The sequence below is a fragment of the Cucumis sativus genome, chromosome 6 (assembly GCF_000004075.3).
Source record: "Cucumis sativus cultivar 9930 chromosome 6, Cucumber_9930_V3, whole genome shotgun sequence".
NCBI lineage: Eukaryota > Viridiplantae > Streptophyta > Magnoliopsida > Cucurbitales > Cucurbitaceae > Cucumis > Cucumis sativus.
This window is the reverse complement of record NC_026660.2, coordinates 4523114-4539519: the sequence shown is the minus strand read 5'-3', so window position 1 is coordinate 4539519 and position 16406 is coordinate 4523114. Positions and strand designations below refer to the sequence as shown.

Here is a 16406-nt window from a genome sequence, read left to right as displayed (position 1 = left end):
CTTAAGACACGAGGCAGTCAAATACATTTACACTAAGCGTATGAAGGAAGGGACCTCTGTTAGAGAACATGTTCTGGACATGATGATGCACTTCAACATCGCTGAAGTGAATGGTGGTCCCATCGAAGAGGTTAATCAAGTTAGTTTTATCTTAGAGTCTCTTCCGAAGAGCTTCATTCCATTCCAAACGAATGCGTCTTTGAACAAGATAGAATTTAACTTGACAACCCTTCTGAATGAACTCCAGCGATTCCAAAACCTTACTATGGGTAAAGGAAAACAAGTGGAAGCAAATGTTGCTACCACAAAAAGAAAATTTATAAGAGGATCGTCCTCTAAAACCAAAGCTGGACCCTCAAAACCTAATGCTCAAATAAAAAAGAAGGGAAAGGGAAAGACTCCCAAACAGAACAAGGGTAAGAAAGGTGCAGAAAAAGGTAAGTGTTACCATTGTGGCCAAAACGGGCACTGGTTAAGAAACTGCCCAAAATACCTTGCAGAAAAAAAGGCAGAGAAGGAAACACAAGGTAAATATGATTTACTAGTTGTAGAAACATGTTTAGTGGAATATGAAAATTCTACCTGGATACTAGATTCAGGAGCCACTAACCATATTTGCTTCTCATTTCAGGAAAATAGTTCTTGGAAAAAGCTTTCAGAAGGCGAGATCACTCTCAAGGTTGGAACAGGAGAGATGGTCTCAGCTTCAGCAGTGGGAGATTTAAAGTTGTTTTTTAGAGATAGATATGTCATACTTAAGAATGTCTTATATGTACCTCAAATGAAAAGAAATTTAATATCTATCTCTTGTATTTTGGAACAAATGTATAGAATATCTTTTGAAATTAATGAAGCGTTCGTTTTCTATAAAGGTATTCTAGTTTGTTCTGCTATACTTGAAGACAACTTATATAAGTTAAGACCAACTAGAGCAAATTTTGTCTTAAATACTGAAATATTCAGAACAGCTGAAACTCAGAATAAAAGACAAAAAGTTTCTTCTAATGCCTATTTATGGCACTTAAGACTTGGTCACATAAATCTCAATAGGATTGGGAGATTGGTTAAAAGTGGGCTTCTAAGTCCGTTAGAAGATAACTCTTTACCTCCTTGTGAATCTTGTCTTGAAGGAAAAATGACCAAGAGATCTTTTACTGGAAAAGGTCTAAGAGCCAAAGGACCCTTAGAGCTCGTACATTCGGACCTTTGTGGACCAATGAATGTCAAAACTCGAGGTGGATATGAATATTTCATTAGCTTCATTGATGATTATTCAAGGTATGGTCATATTTACCTAATACATCATAAGTCTAATAGTCTTGAAAAGTTCAAAGAATATAAGGCTGAAGTAGAAAACGAATTAGGTAAAACAATAAAAATACTTCGATCAGATCGAGGTGGAGAGTATATGGACTTACGATTCCGAGACTATTTAATAGAAAATGGAATCCAGTCACAACTCTCTGCACCTAGTACACCTCAACAGAACGGTGTATCAGAAAGAAGAAACTGGACCTTGTTAGACATGGTTCGCTCTATGATGAGTTTTTCTCAGATGTCAGATTCTTTTTGGGATATGCTTTAGAAACAGCTGCTTATATTTTGAATAATGTTCCCTCTAAAAGTGTTTCAGAAACACCTTATGAGCTATGGAAAGGGCGTAAAGGCAGTTTACGTCATTTTAAAATTTGGGGTTGTCCAGCACATGTGTTGGTACAAAATCCAAAGAAATTGGAACATCGTTCAAAATTATGCTTTTTTATAGGTTATCCAAAAGAATCAAGAGGTGGTTTGTTTTATGATCCTCAAGAAAATAAAATACCACATCAGGGATCATCAACCTCGTAGTAAACTAGTATTTAAAGAAATTTCCAAAAGTGCTATAGATAAAACCTAGTTCATCCACTAAAGTAGTTGATAAGACTAGGAAATCTGGTCAATCACATCCTTCTCAACAGTTGAGAGAGCCTCGACGTAGTGGGAGGGTTGTTCATCAGCCTGATCGCTATTTGGGTTTAATTGAAACTCAAGTCGTCATACCTGACGATGGCATAGAGGATCCATTAACCTATAAACAGGCAATGAAAGATGTAGATCGTGACCAATGGATCAAAGCCATGGACCTCGAAATGGAGTCTATGTACTTTAATTCTTTCTAGACTCTAGTAGATCAACCAAATGACGTAAAACCTATTGGTTGTAAATGGATCTACAAGAGAAAACGAGACCATGCCGGTAAAGTACAGACTTTTAAGGCTCGACTTGTGGCAAAGGGTTATACCTAGAGAGAGGGAGTAGACTAGAGGAAACTTTCTCTCCCGTTGCCATGTTAAAGTCAATTAGAATACTCTTATCCATCGCCACTTTTTATGATTATGAAATTTGGCAGATGGATGTCAAGACAGCTTTTTTGAACGGTAATCTTGAAGAGAGCATCTATATGTCTCAACCAGAGGGGTTTATAAAACAAGATCAAGAACAAAAGGTTTGTAAGCTTAAAAAATCCATTTATGGATTAAAACAAGCTTCTAGATCCTGGAATATAAGATTTGATATTGCGATCAAAATCTTATGGCTTTGAACAAAATGTTGACGAGCCTTGTGTTTACAAAAGGTCGTCAATTCCATTATAGCATTTTTTAGTCTTATATGTAGATGATATTCTACTTATTGGAAATGACTAGGATATCTTCCTGATATCAAGAAATGGCTAGCTATGCAATTTCAAATGAAAGATCTGGGAGATGCACAATACGTTCTCGGAATCCAAATTGTTCGAAACCGTAAGAACAAAACACTAGCCATGTCTCAAGCATCTTACATAGACAAAATGTTGTCTAGATATAAAATGCAGAATTCCAAAAAGGGTCTGCTGCCGTACAGATATGGAATTCATTTGTCAAAGGAACAATGTCCTAAGACACCTCAAGAAGTTGAGGATATGAGAAATATTCCCTATGCTTCCGCTGTTGGAAGTTTAATGTATGCAATGTTATGTACTAGACCTGACATTTGCTACTCAGTAGGGATGGTCAGTAGGTATCAATCCAATCATGGACGTGATCACTGGACAGCCGTTAAAAACATTCTACATGCTCATGTATCGTACAAAGGATATGATCCTTACTGGATACACTGATTCGGATTTCCAAACTAATAAAGATGTTAGAAAGTCTACATCAGAATCAGTATTTACTCTAAATGGAGGAGCAGTAGTTTGGAGAAGCATAAAGCAAACTTGTATAGCTGATTCCACAATGGAAGCTGATCATTTTACAAAAGCCCTCACGGCTAAAGTGTTTGAGGGTCACCTACACAGTTTAGGTGTACGATGTTTGTAAACTAGGACAAGTGGGAGACTTATTGGCCATGTGCCCTAGTTTCATATATATTCTCTCACACCACATCTCTCATACCACTAGGAATTTTAGTCCAAGTGGGAGTTTGTTGGAATTTTTTGTCCTAAAACTCGTAGTTTGTAAATCATATTCTATTCAATAAAGTTGTTATTGAGAAATTAAATATTATAATCTTAAATCCAATAAATCAAAGTTCCAAGGCTATTTTTTGAATAAACTTGAACTTTATGTGTAAACATAAACGTGGATCAAGTTCGAGTATATAGCCTAAATAGTCTATAGTATATGAAATAAAGGTTGGGCGCCTTATTTTGAGAGACTATGGATGCGGTCCACTTTGTAGTACAAACGATGTGATCCTAATCGTTCATGTAGAGACATGAAAGTGGGGGCATCCTATGTAAAATGTTTACATAAGACTGAACCATGAATTAGTCATTTTTACGTTATAACACCGTTTACTGTTTAAAACTGACTATCTCAATTATTGATGACCTAGGTAACTTAGTCTTAATCCTGAGTTAACTATGAACTCCTGTTCATACGAGATTATCCTTAGATCTGCATAGGTGAGGGCAGCTCATCAGCGTTGGCCCAATAAGCCTCCCATTTCAGGGGTAAGATCGGGTGGATAGCTGGGAACATAGGGTACAAGATGGAATTCACTCCTACCCGCTTTAGGGTTAGTAGATAGGTTGCTCTCTTAAGCACTGAATCCAAGTCTTGAACAAGGGGCCCCACCCTCTCATTGGCCCGAGAGGGATTAAGTTTATAGGTTGAACCTTAAACCAATTGTTCAATAGTGGATTAGTGGGACTTAAGGAGCAAGATGTAATCTTGGGGGTAAAACGGTATTTTGACCCAGCCAAGGTTACGAGCAACCTGTGAAGGATTAACTTACTGATTATGGTTTTATCAAATGGACACAAATATATCTATAGTGAGGGGTGTGCAACTACGGGACTTTAGTGGAATGACCCGTTAGTTAACGAATGTTGATTAACTCGGTTTAAAAGAGTTTAGCTAGTTAATCTTGAATCGTTGGAGCCCATGATCTATAGGTCCATTAGGTTCCTCTGCTAGCTCATATGGATTAAACTTAGAACAGTGTGATGAAATAAGTCGAATTGTTCGAATAGGGAGAAGAAAGGAAAACCGACATATACAGTGATATAATCGTCGGTCTTCTAATTAGAAATAGAGCTTTATGTTTTACATACTATAAGTATGAATGCGGATTCATACTAAGAAGCTCGGAATTGGTCAAAAATAGTAAAAAGTCAAAATGTTGACTTTTGACTTTGAAAAGTCAAACTTTGACCGGCCTTATATTCAAATGTGATTTGAATTTTGGAAAAATGAATGCGGATTCATGCTCGGGAGGTTGGAATTAGTCAAGACGGACAAAATGGTAAAAAGTCAAAATATTGACTTTTGACTAAGAAAAGTCAAAGTTTGACTTTTGACTAGAAATATCTAATGACCATTTTACCCTTGGACTAAGTTAGTGGGAAAATCCAACATTTTGTTGGATAATCCCACTAACTCTTAGTGGGATATGTGGCTATATGAGATATAGACACCTAGCCCACTAAGTTCCACTAATTGTTAGTGGAATATTAGGTGTTGAGATTTGGCAATTGAATTGCATGCATTTTGCATGTAATTAGGCTATAAATAGAGATGTTTTCAAATGTTGAAGGACTTTTGCCTCTTTTATCATTTTCATAATCTCAACAAAAGAAAAAAAAAAGCTTCCAATCTCATTTTATCTCCACTACTTTCTACACCAAAATTGGGTCCCACAACCCGGTTCTTTGTCTAGAGGATAGCAGTTGAGTACTAGTGGTGGTCTCGGGTAGATTTGGTAAGAAGACATCAAACCTTTTGAAAGCTTCAAAGGTAATACTTCTTAAAACCCTAATTTGATTAGTTTATGGTTACATGTTAATTGTGGCAATTAGGGTAGAAATTCGATTCTTTTTCCGCTGTGCATGACTTAGTTCTATCAATACAATCCTAAGCTAGTTACATAAATGTTATTAGAATGAAATTGTCAATTCAATAAATGATTCTAACTTAGCTTCTGTTATCTTGCAATCTAAAACTAACAATTATGTATTAGATTTAGATCTATAACAATTAATTAAACATGCTTGGCAAATCGCCAGCATTTCCAAACACACTCAATCAAAGAAATAAGTCCAAAGAAAGAATTCACACTAGATCATAAGGTTCCCAAGATCAAAATATTCAAAACATCAGAAGTGTGTGAATCAAAAGATAAGCCTAGAATCTCAAGATAGATAATAGTATCTTAGGCATGATACATCCTTGAAAACATCCAACAAAAATGAATGAAAGTCGGCTCGAGTCAATTCGTCTAAAAGAATAAAAAGAGTTCGAGAGAAAATGCCTAAAATTCAAATTCAGTGCCAAAAATGTGTAAGAATTGTTGGCAACTAGGGTAGTAATGCTACTTTCAAAAAACTCTATAGCATCGCAGCACTACACAACAAAGTCATAGAGCGTTGAGGTTTTTGCATGAAATTGGATTATTCTACCTTACGATGTCGTGCCTTCTTTGCTCCACATCAATTTTCTTGTCCCGTTGACATTCTAAACCTCTAATTAATCTCGTTTAGGATAAAAGATCATTCATAATTTTCTTATCAATGAACAACATTATTGTGAAAAGATATATCGGTGATATATCATGATTTTTAGGGAAAAAAAAAAGAAAATATCTTGTCACTTATTATCTCTATCAGATACGTGATTTTACGGTTATCTATTGAGATTTTTAATTTGCTAATGTGAATATTTATTTTAATTTTCTTCACATGAAACAATAGTATTCTGGCCACTCCAAGCACAACAGTTCCTTCAAAAAAATATAAAATGATATGTAAATTTTCAAAATTGACATCTTAATTCAGCAAACAAAAATAGTTGTTTAAAAACTAGACTTATTTAGTTTACAAAAACTTGCACTAGATATCCTCACTTAATCACTAGTTCTACACCCAAAATATAGACTAAATAACTTCGCATCTAATATACAAATTTACCAAACTCAACTCCGCATCTCAAGTGAAAAAAGATTTCTTTAACCCAAAAGAAGACGTTGGGGCATTAACTTTTCAAAGTGGATTTGGCTTCATAGTAGAAAATTGGGAGTGAAACATGAGGCTGAAAAAGGGCTAACAAAGAGAGCGATCGTCCACGTGGTTGGCAGTCAAGTGGTCTTTAAAGAAGAGGATGAAGAACTTGTTTCCCATTGGTCCGAAATCTATCCAACACCCTCCTATTAGATTTCCCTTCCAGATTCTCATCTTCATGATTCCTACTTGGCTCCATTTAAACCCACAATTCAATTCACAATATCTCCCACACACCCTCTTCTTCATCATATCATATAACACATTCCATTACATACCTGAAATCTCCCATCTCAAAAACCATGGCTGCAACTTCTGGTGCTGTGCTTACTGGATTGGGCTCACCCTTCCTCCGTGGAAGTAGCAGAACTCGGACCTTGCTGGCCGGAGCTAGAGGTAGTGTCAATGTTGTCAGCTCTAGCAAGCTTGTCATCGTCGCTGCTGCTCAGCCTAAGAAGTCTTGGCTCCCTGGTGTTAGAGGTGGTGGCAACTTGGTCGACCCAGAATGGCTTGATGGCTCGTATGTTTCTTTTACTTTCTTTAAGTTAGCACATAGGTTATTGTTTTGAACCTGCAGTTGGAAGATAGGATTTTAGTCCTAGTTTAAGTTACTTTGGACTGGAATTAAACAGGGGTAGAAAATTAGGGAACAAAATTGTTATCAAACATGTTCTAAGCAACTGTTGTGGAGAATTTGGTATAGGCATTTTATCGAACGTTTTTAGAGCAGCATTCTTGAAAAGATATGGGAAAGGCATTTTATCAAACGGTTTCTAGGTAATTACCATCTAGAATCTGGCATAGCATTTCATCGAACATTTTCAAAGCAGTTACTCTTAGCAATCTAGAACAGTCACTTAATCAAACATTTTCTAAGCAACCATAGTTGAAAACTTTAGAAGAGATATTTAAACGAACACTTGCTAAGCAACCATAGTAAGTTGATAAGCAATTACTTGTTCCATTCGTAGACTTCCAGGTGACTACGGCTTCGACCCATTGGGTTTGGGGAAGGACCCTGCATTTTTGAAGTGGTATAGAGAAGCAGAGCTGATCCACGGGCGGTGGGCAATGGCAGCAGTGGTCGGAATCTTCGTCGGACAAGCCTGGAGTGGAATCCCATGGTTCGAAGCCGGAGCAGATCCAGGCGCAATTGCTCCATTCTCCTTCGGATCACTTCTAGGAACCCAGCTTCTGCTAATGGGATGGGTTGAAAGCAAACGATGGGTGGATTTCTTCAACCCAGAATCTCAATCGGTGGAATGGGCTACACCATGGTCGAGGACGGCAGAGAATTTCGCAAACGCAACCGGAGAACAAGGGTATCCCGGAGGAAAATTCTTCGATCCATTGGGATTTGCAGGAACTCTTAAAGATGGGGTTTACATTGCAGACACGGAGAAATTGGAGAGATTGAAGTTGGCAGAAATCAAGCATGCTAGGATCGCCATGTTAGCAATGCTCATCTTCTACTTTGAAGCTGGACAGGGGAAAACACCATTGGGTGCTCTTGGATTGTAAAAACAAAAAAAAATGTTGATGTGAAGATAAAATTGTTCATAATTTCACTAAGAAAAAAAAGGGATTGAACATGTGTTGATGATTTTGAGATAGATTTTGAAAGGGGTTTTGTTGGAGCCCTAAAATCAGAACTTCAAAATTGAGTGTGTGCCATTTCCAAAGTCTACACTTTGCGTTGTTTCAATTCTTAGTTTATTGAATCGCTTAAAGTCGATGGTGTTCATTAGGGGCTGGCAATTGATAACCTTGTTCATGTTACAAGTCTGTAAGAGGACGTTTGGAACGTGAAGTAAATTATTATAACATATTGTTATTATAATATGTGAGTTATGATAGTTTATGAGTTATTATAATCTGTGTTTGGGTGCAGATTATTATAATTTATGTTTGGAAAAGTAAAGAACGAAATGAGGTAGTGAAGAACGAAATGAGGTAGTGAAGAATAGTGACACAGGCGAGAGATGAAACGTGGGAAATAGTAAAAAGGGAAGAGTGAGGAATAGGAGTAATGAAATTTTGTTTTAAATTGAAAGGAACTTAGTTTTTCTTAAACTAACATACCAATAGTAATGAAATTTTGTTTTAAATTTAATATTCTTAAAAATCAAACATGTTTTAACTCCGACTTTGGATATCAAATATGGATCGTCGTCTTGTGAAAACCATTATCTTCAAAATAAAATTGACATAATTGACATAATTTTATTATGAGTTGTTTATGTTGGATGATTGGAGGGGGCTGACAAGCATAGTTACCCTATAGAGAGTTCACTTATTTATAATCTCTTCTTAACCCTTAAACTTCCAATGCGGTATGGAAACCTCACTCAAGCATGAATATGCTTTGAGGTGTGGGCTTAAATAAAGTAGTGAGTCATTCTCAACCGTAAGAAAATTGATAAATTAAATTGTGTATACTAGAATCTCTTGAGTTACGTTGTTTGGGAGAACGGAAGGGAAGGAAACGATTGGAGGAAAGGATTATGATAATTCTTGAGTTATGAAAAAGGTTTTGTTATAATAACCTGTGTTTGGAGGAAGAATTATGTGGAATAGATTACGAGGGGTTATGATAACATGTGTTTGAAGAAAAGATTAAGTGGAATAGATTATGAGGGGTTATGATAACATGTGTTTAAGGAAATGATTATAAATGGGTTATTATAACACATGTTTGGGCTAAGAATTATGAATTTATTATTATTATTATTATTATTTTGTATGCTAAATCCAATACACAAATATTCGTATATTTAATTTACCAAATTATCATATACTCAGAAAACAAATTCCATTAGTTTTCTTAAATACGATATCCATTTTCAATATTTTTTACTCAAGTGTTTCGTGTCAATAAATTATTAATTTTTTTAAAGTTTGTATTCTAACTCCAATACACAAGTTAGATATTTAAGTTACCAAATTTTCATAGTTTTCGTATAACAATTTCTAGTAATTTCTTCATAGACGACGCTCATTTTCAACATTTTTTAATGTTGGGTCGTTATGTACGAATATATTATACCTTTTTTAAAAAATTGATATTGTAAATGCATTCTCGAAAAATTGTGTATGTTTAACAATTGATTTAAATCAACAACTTCAAGCATAATTTTATTGAAACGAAACGAATTACAAAGAACAAAATAGTTTCTAGAATGTGAGTTATAAAATGAAGTCAATTACACCAGACATCATGCAGAAGCAAAAAAGATTTAAAAACATGTCAAGTGGTTCAAGTGGACAATCAATCACGGGTTATCACACAAAATGATGTTGCAGTATGCGAGCTTCATATCATCAAGTAGGTCCAAGAAAGATTTTCGTGACGACCATCTTCTGTGTCATTACCATCATACATTGTGCATTGTCCTCTACACTAAGCTGGGTGATAGACTGCAACTGTTTAATGATTTTCCACTGTAAAATGTCTTCCTCTTGTCTAGCTATCTTCAGCCAATACTCAATGGCCTTGAACTAGTCATCCGCCCAGTCCATTGTCCTATGAATGACGTCCACATGCTTCACAATTTCTCCTCCACGCTTCTTCTTTGATCCCTAGAACCCGACCCACAGTCGCTCGATCGACTAGGTCTTGCAGCCATCGTGTTTTCGGGCGACATGTTCAGTCCCTGGCAAAACATAGTAGGGAACTTCATATTGAACCTATCTTTCAATTAAAATCCCTCACTTCCGCCAAGTACATTGGACCCAACATCAGCAAATGTCTCTGAGCGTGCCCTCTGTTAGGATTTATGTCCTAAAACTCGTAGATTGTAAATATAATTCATTGATCGTTATTAGTAAATTGTTATTAGTATAATGTCAATAAATGTTATTGGATGAGAGTGGTCAGATCACCAATTCAATATGCTTATCATTTTGGAGATAAAACCGAGTGGGGAGCTAAGAACATAATTACACAAGATGGAATTCATTACCTTCTTACTTTAGAGTAAGTAGATGAGCGTTTCCTTAAATGGTGTCTCTAAGACTTGAACAAATGACCCTACCCTCTCTATGGCACGAGAGGAGTTTATGTTTATTGGTTTGACCAAAAACAGGTTGTTCATTAAAGAAGCACTGGTATTTAAGCACTAGAGGTAACCTAAATGGTTTGTAGTAGATGGATAAGATCAGATACCTTATCATAGTGATACTACGAATATGGTCTGCTTTGTAGTTGTTACAATTGTTATAAAGTGCTACAAATGATTTGATCTTAATCATTCATGTCGAGACATTAGAGCGGGGTATTCTATATAAAGAGTTTGTATAAGACCGAACCATGAAATAAACAGTCTCCCTTATTAACAGCGTTACTAGTTGAGACTAAATTGCACCAATATGACCATAAGTGACTTGTCCTAAATCCTGAGTAAGTTGTAAATTTCTACCAATGAATGCGATCCTTTGATTTGTATAGGTGAGAGTAGCCTATGTCGCCGACTCAATATGCATACCATTTTGGGTATTCCTCTAATTGGGGAGCTAGAAACACAACTACACAAGAAGGAATTCACTCATTCTCTATAGTAAGTAGAGAAATTGCTCTCTTAAGGGCTTGAACAATGACGCCACACTCTCTCTTGGTCCGAGAGGAGTTCAGTTATAGTAAAATTATAACTTATTGTTCATTAGAAGAATCAGTGGTACTTAAGAAGTTAGATGTAACTACAGGGGCAAAACAATAATGTTTGGTCTAGCTGTACTTACGAGTAGTTTGTGAAGGGTCATTGCACTGGATTGGTTACATGTAATGGACACAAAAATATATCTTCAATAAGAAGAGTGCAACTGATAGTTCAATTAAAGAGTTTAATTAATTAATCTCATATAATTGGAGTTTCAATATGTAAGTCCATAAGGTCCCATTGTTAGCTCAATAAAGATAAATGAGAATCAAATTTATTTTGATTTAAATTAAAAAATTTCAAATTGATTAAAGGAAATAAATTGTATATGATACAATTTATTTGATATATTATAATATAAAGTTTTTATAAGATAAGCTAATATTTGAATATGATTCAAATAATAATAATAATATAAATAAGATTCATAAATAAACTATAGGTTAAAATTAATATGGATTTAATTCATATTAGAACTATATGAGAGAGCTAAACCAGGTTATATTATATATGATATAATATAAAGTTTATATTATATGAGGCATTATAAAGTTTATATTATATGAGGCATAATATGAATTAAATTTATACTAATTTTATTTTATACGTGATGGAGAGGGAGGGAGTTATTGATAACTTCCCCCTCCATCTCTCTTAAGAAAGATGGTTAAGATACAATCTTAACTCTCTGCATATTACGAAAAGAAAAAAAATCGTTTAAAAAGTTTTCTCATTATTCAAACTAAATCACAGAAGCCCACAACTTGATTTTTACCTTAAGAATAAGGAGGAAGACTTGTGGTGTTCTTGGTAGATTCAAGGAGTTCTTGGAAGATTTTACAAAGGTTAGTGTTTTTTTCCTTTTCATCCTTAGAAGCATGTTTAGGCATTATTTTGTTTTATTTGAATTTTGTTTTATTTGAATTTTGTTTTGTTTTTCATATTGAATTCTTTTTTCACTGCGTTCATACGCTACGTGAATTCCATTCCTTCACTTTCAACCCTTATGGCAGCTTCAACCAGTTTAGAAAAGTTTGGACCAATCCATACTGGTCGTGATCGGTGCTCTAATTTTGGTTCACAAGTCTTCTTCAAACCACTTGCACTTGTTTGCCTCATCAACAACAAAGACTAAAGCATGCTTAACCAACTTAATAAGTCATTTTTCATATTTTGCAATGGTGGTATCGCATTGAACCAAACAAATTAACTCGTTTCTTTTCGCATCACAGAAGGAATGAGGGCAAAACATATCCTTGTAGGTCTTTTTGAATTATTCCCACGTGATGAGGACTTCTCTTCCTGCCCTAGTCGTGTGGAGAGTCTACCAGTCTTCTGTGTCATCTTACGACAAGAACGTTGCTAATTTCACTTTTCTCTCTTTGGGGCAGTCCATCATTCGAAAGCACTTTTCTATCAAACTTAACCACTTCTCCGCGTCACCTGAATTAGTGGTTCTTACAAAGCTTGTTGCCCCTAATGCCTTTAGCCTCTCGATGCTAAATATTTAGTTTAATTTCTGAGGAAGACGATCAAACATGCCTTCCTCAGTTATCCTCCTCACTGAAATGTATGGGTTACTAGCCATCTCATTCAACGCTTGTGCTCTATTGACGCTCCCAGTAGCTAGGACATCTATTGCCACTTGCCTAACTCATATTGGCCTTCCTCATGGTGTCATGGTTCCTATATCATATTAATATGTTAGACTCTCATATCAGTACATGACGCCAAATGCATGACTCTACTTGAAAACGCTCCCAAGAATTTATGCTTGAATACCACTTGTCATATCCCGCTCTAAAGGTCACTCAATGCAACCGCGTGGAAGCATGCCACCTAGTCACTTAACGCGTATCTTTCCACGAGATAACACGTTGAACGTCTATTAAGTAGAATAACTTCTTAAACCATAAGATTTAAACGCGCAATTTGAATTTGAATAAAACAAGAAACTTCATTGATAAACGAACCACAAGGGTACATTTAATTTTTAGTACATAAATCTTTCAAAAGAAATGAATACAGACTCAAGACAATGATTTGGCTTTTCTCGCCTAACTTCTACATGTTATGCGAGATAACAGCGGCCACTATTAAAATGATGCAATTAAGGAAGCACGGTAGGTGATCGAGATAGCAAGTTCAACATCGAATGTCCTTTGCTACCTAGGGGAATAAAAAAAATATTTAAAAGGTTAGACGAAAACGCCTAGTGAATGAGATCTTTTATCAAGCACTATAAATAAATTCAGATTGCTTTGTTGCCACATAATCATTTATCATAATAAACATTATAGTAAAATGTAAGTCAAATTGTTTCAAAGTTTATCACATCGTATGCCTTTTGCATATTCAAGATTAAGATTAGGTCACCTAGGTCACCAATAAATAAAATAGTCAATTTTAAACAATAAACGATGTTAAAACATAAAAGTGACTATTTCATGGTTTAGTCTTATGTAAACTCTTTCCATAGAATAATGCCCCCACTTTCATGTCTCTACATGAACGATTCATGATCACATCGTTTGTACTAACTACAAAGTGGGTCGCGTCCATAGTATCCCAGAAATAAGGTATTCATCTTTATTCGTATATTATATATATCATTTAAGTTATATACTCGAACTTGATCCACATTTATGTCTCCATAGATAGTTCAAGTTTTCTCAATAATAGCCTCAGGACCTTTGTTTATTGGATTCAAGATTATAGAATAATTTTACTAATAATTTCTTAATAACAATTTTATTGAAAAAGAATATGATTTTAAATTACAAACAACGAGTTTTATGACATAAATTTCAACAAATAGAATATGAAATTTTACTATATTTTGTAAATACTATTTTTTCATTTATAATAATTTGGAATAGTTGCAAATATAGTCATTAGATTCAAAATAATTAAGTATGTATAACAATATTTTTAAAAAATTGCAAATATAACAAAATTTGTCATAATCTATTAATAATAAAATTCTATTACTAATAGACTATATGTAGCAAACATTGGTCTATCACTAATAAACCATAAGAGTCTATGAATGATAGAAGTCTTATCACTAATAAACCATACCGACATGTTGCATAATGCATATGTAATTATTTTCAAATATTCCCCCACTTAAATGTGCAAAAGCCAACTTTATATAATGTCTATGTTTGCACCATTTTTTCTTAAGCCAAAACAAAATCAACAAACCACCAAAACCCAGTTTCTTTTGTCACTTCCTCAACAACAATACAAGCAAAAACATATTTCCCAAAATAAATAACAATCTTGACACGATCCTAAAACTACAATTGCTTAAACAATTTGTATTCTTCTTCTCAAGAATATGTGGCTAAGAACTGAGATATTAACATTTTTTAATCATTTTCCCATAATTTAATTTAAAATTTTGTAGGTTTCAGCATTAACTAAGTGGGCAAATATGTAATTTGGCCATTATTTTTGTCTAAAAATATGGCCATATATTATTTCCATTGAGATTGATTGGATATAACCATTATCCAAAATCGATGCATATGACATTATTGACCCAAATAGAGGCCTTTGGTGTAGACGAAGGGACGTTTCTTTGTTTCTCATAACTAATCAAATGTCCTTTTAGTTAACTATTTCATTTACAACATATGCCCTAATGTGTATCTTCTAAACCCTATTTTAGTTTCAAATATTACAATACCAGAGTTTATTTCCTTTTTTATTTTATTATTGTTCGCCGTATGTTTACGACGCTAATAATATTCATAATATATAATTATCAATTGAGATGCAACTCGATCCTTACAACCAAATGAGGAGTTGGAAGCTAAAGTCGTTGTATAGTATTTTAGGACTAACTCGCTATTAGATTTGAAGATTCTCAAATCTTTTTAGATGATCAATAGATTGATTCGAAATTTTTTATAATCTTTTAGATGATGAATAGGTTGATTTTTCGGGGAGCGGTTGCTTTGCTGTCTCATTTCTTTCCATTGCAATTTTAATGGACTCAATAAATTTAAAGAAATGTAGTCATGGTGTCAAAGAGTTAATGTACATAATTTGTAGAATAACTTTTAAAGTTGATTAAAAAGATCCTTTATAAAATAAAAGCACTAAATTTGACTTTTAAAAAATTATTTTTTTCCTTTATAAGGTGACCTTTCCATAATCTCTCGTTAAAGACTTACCTTTTACAAATCTTTGAAATATAATCTTTTGATTACGTGAGAGTATACTACTACATTTTCATCACTTATTACGTTAAAGATACCGTCCTATGATAGTCTTAATACGATCAAGATGACATTATATTTATGAACGTAACAAAACCGATAAAAATAAAAGGTTGTCATAGGGATCATCACATCTTATTAGAGTTAGATATAATCATTTCAAAGCGATATACTAGAGATTGCATTTTCCACAAATATCTCACCATATACTTATGCGAAAATGTCAACAAACTGTGATAAAAATATATTGTCATCATGTTAGGGTTATGATAGAGATGGTTATTTGATACGCTATAAAAAAAGTGATAATGCACTTTCACGTAAAGAGAAAGTTATATGTCATACGTTTGTGAGTGGTGAGTTATTTAATCATAAAAGACGCTTTTAAAGAAGTCATCCATACAAAAAAAAATTCTAAATTTTAATGAGATGTTTATAAATTATAGATATGTTAAATGATATATGTTTTTAATATAAGTTAATAAATCAATATTGATAATATTTTTTAGATTTAAGAGTGATTTTGAATAATAAAAAATAAGTTTAGTGATTATAAAATCACTCCTGAACATGCATAAAATTCTCGTCCTTTAATTGTTAAAATATTAGTTCAAGGAGTGTGTAGAATGGATGACTTGAAAATTGGAGAAAAAATAAATTACCATGAAAAACAAATGTATAATAACTCTTCGTTAACTTTGAATAATTGCACATACAACAATATTTTAAATTAATATATTTGATTTTGTTAAATATTGCCAAATTTCCAAAATTATACCTACCTTTCTTCTTCTATCGTTTTTCCTTTTTTTTTCTTCTATCGTTTTCCTTTCTTTCTTCTTACGTTTCCATATTGGAATTTCATAAATTTTGTTTTTTCTTTCGTTTCTATATTTAGTTTTTTGCTCAGATTCTTCGTCTACAATTTTTGAATTTTCATTCGATTTTGCAGTTTCCTTTCATTGCGATTTCTTGCACGATTTTCTTCTTCTTCTCCTTCTC

The 16406-nt window shown here is 34.0% G+C and overlaps 1 protein-coding gene across 1 annotated transcript; it reads left to right on the top strand.

The window, feature by feature from the left end:
- The first annotated feature begins 6661 nt into the window (after positions 1-6661).
- On the top strand, positions 6662-8250 carry LOC101204705 (chlorophyll a-b binding protein CP24 10A, chloroplastic). The gene is made up of 2 exons (XM_004140925.2): positions 6662-7040; positions 7492-8250. Exons 1-2 carry the CDS (start codon positions 6823-6825, stop codon positions 8039-8041), a joined length of 768 nt encoding a protein of 255 aa, XP_004140973.1. The 5' UTR covers positions 6662-6822; the 3' UTR covers positions 8042-8250.
- The last annotated feature ends 8156 nt before the right edge of the window (positions 8251-16406 follow it).

Bases quoted from the DNA above. Each gene is read 5' to 3' on its own strand.
- LOC101204705 (XM_004140925.2), top strand. From the start codon at position 6,823: ATGGCTGCAACTTCTGGTGCTGTGCTTACTGGATTGGGCTCACCCTTC. The intron at 7,041-7,491 runs GTATGTTTCTTT...TTCCATTCGTAG, and splicing joins CCAGAATGGCTTGATGGCTC to ACTTCCAGGTGACTACGGCT.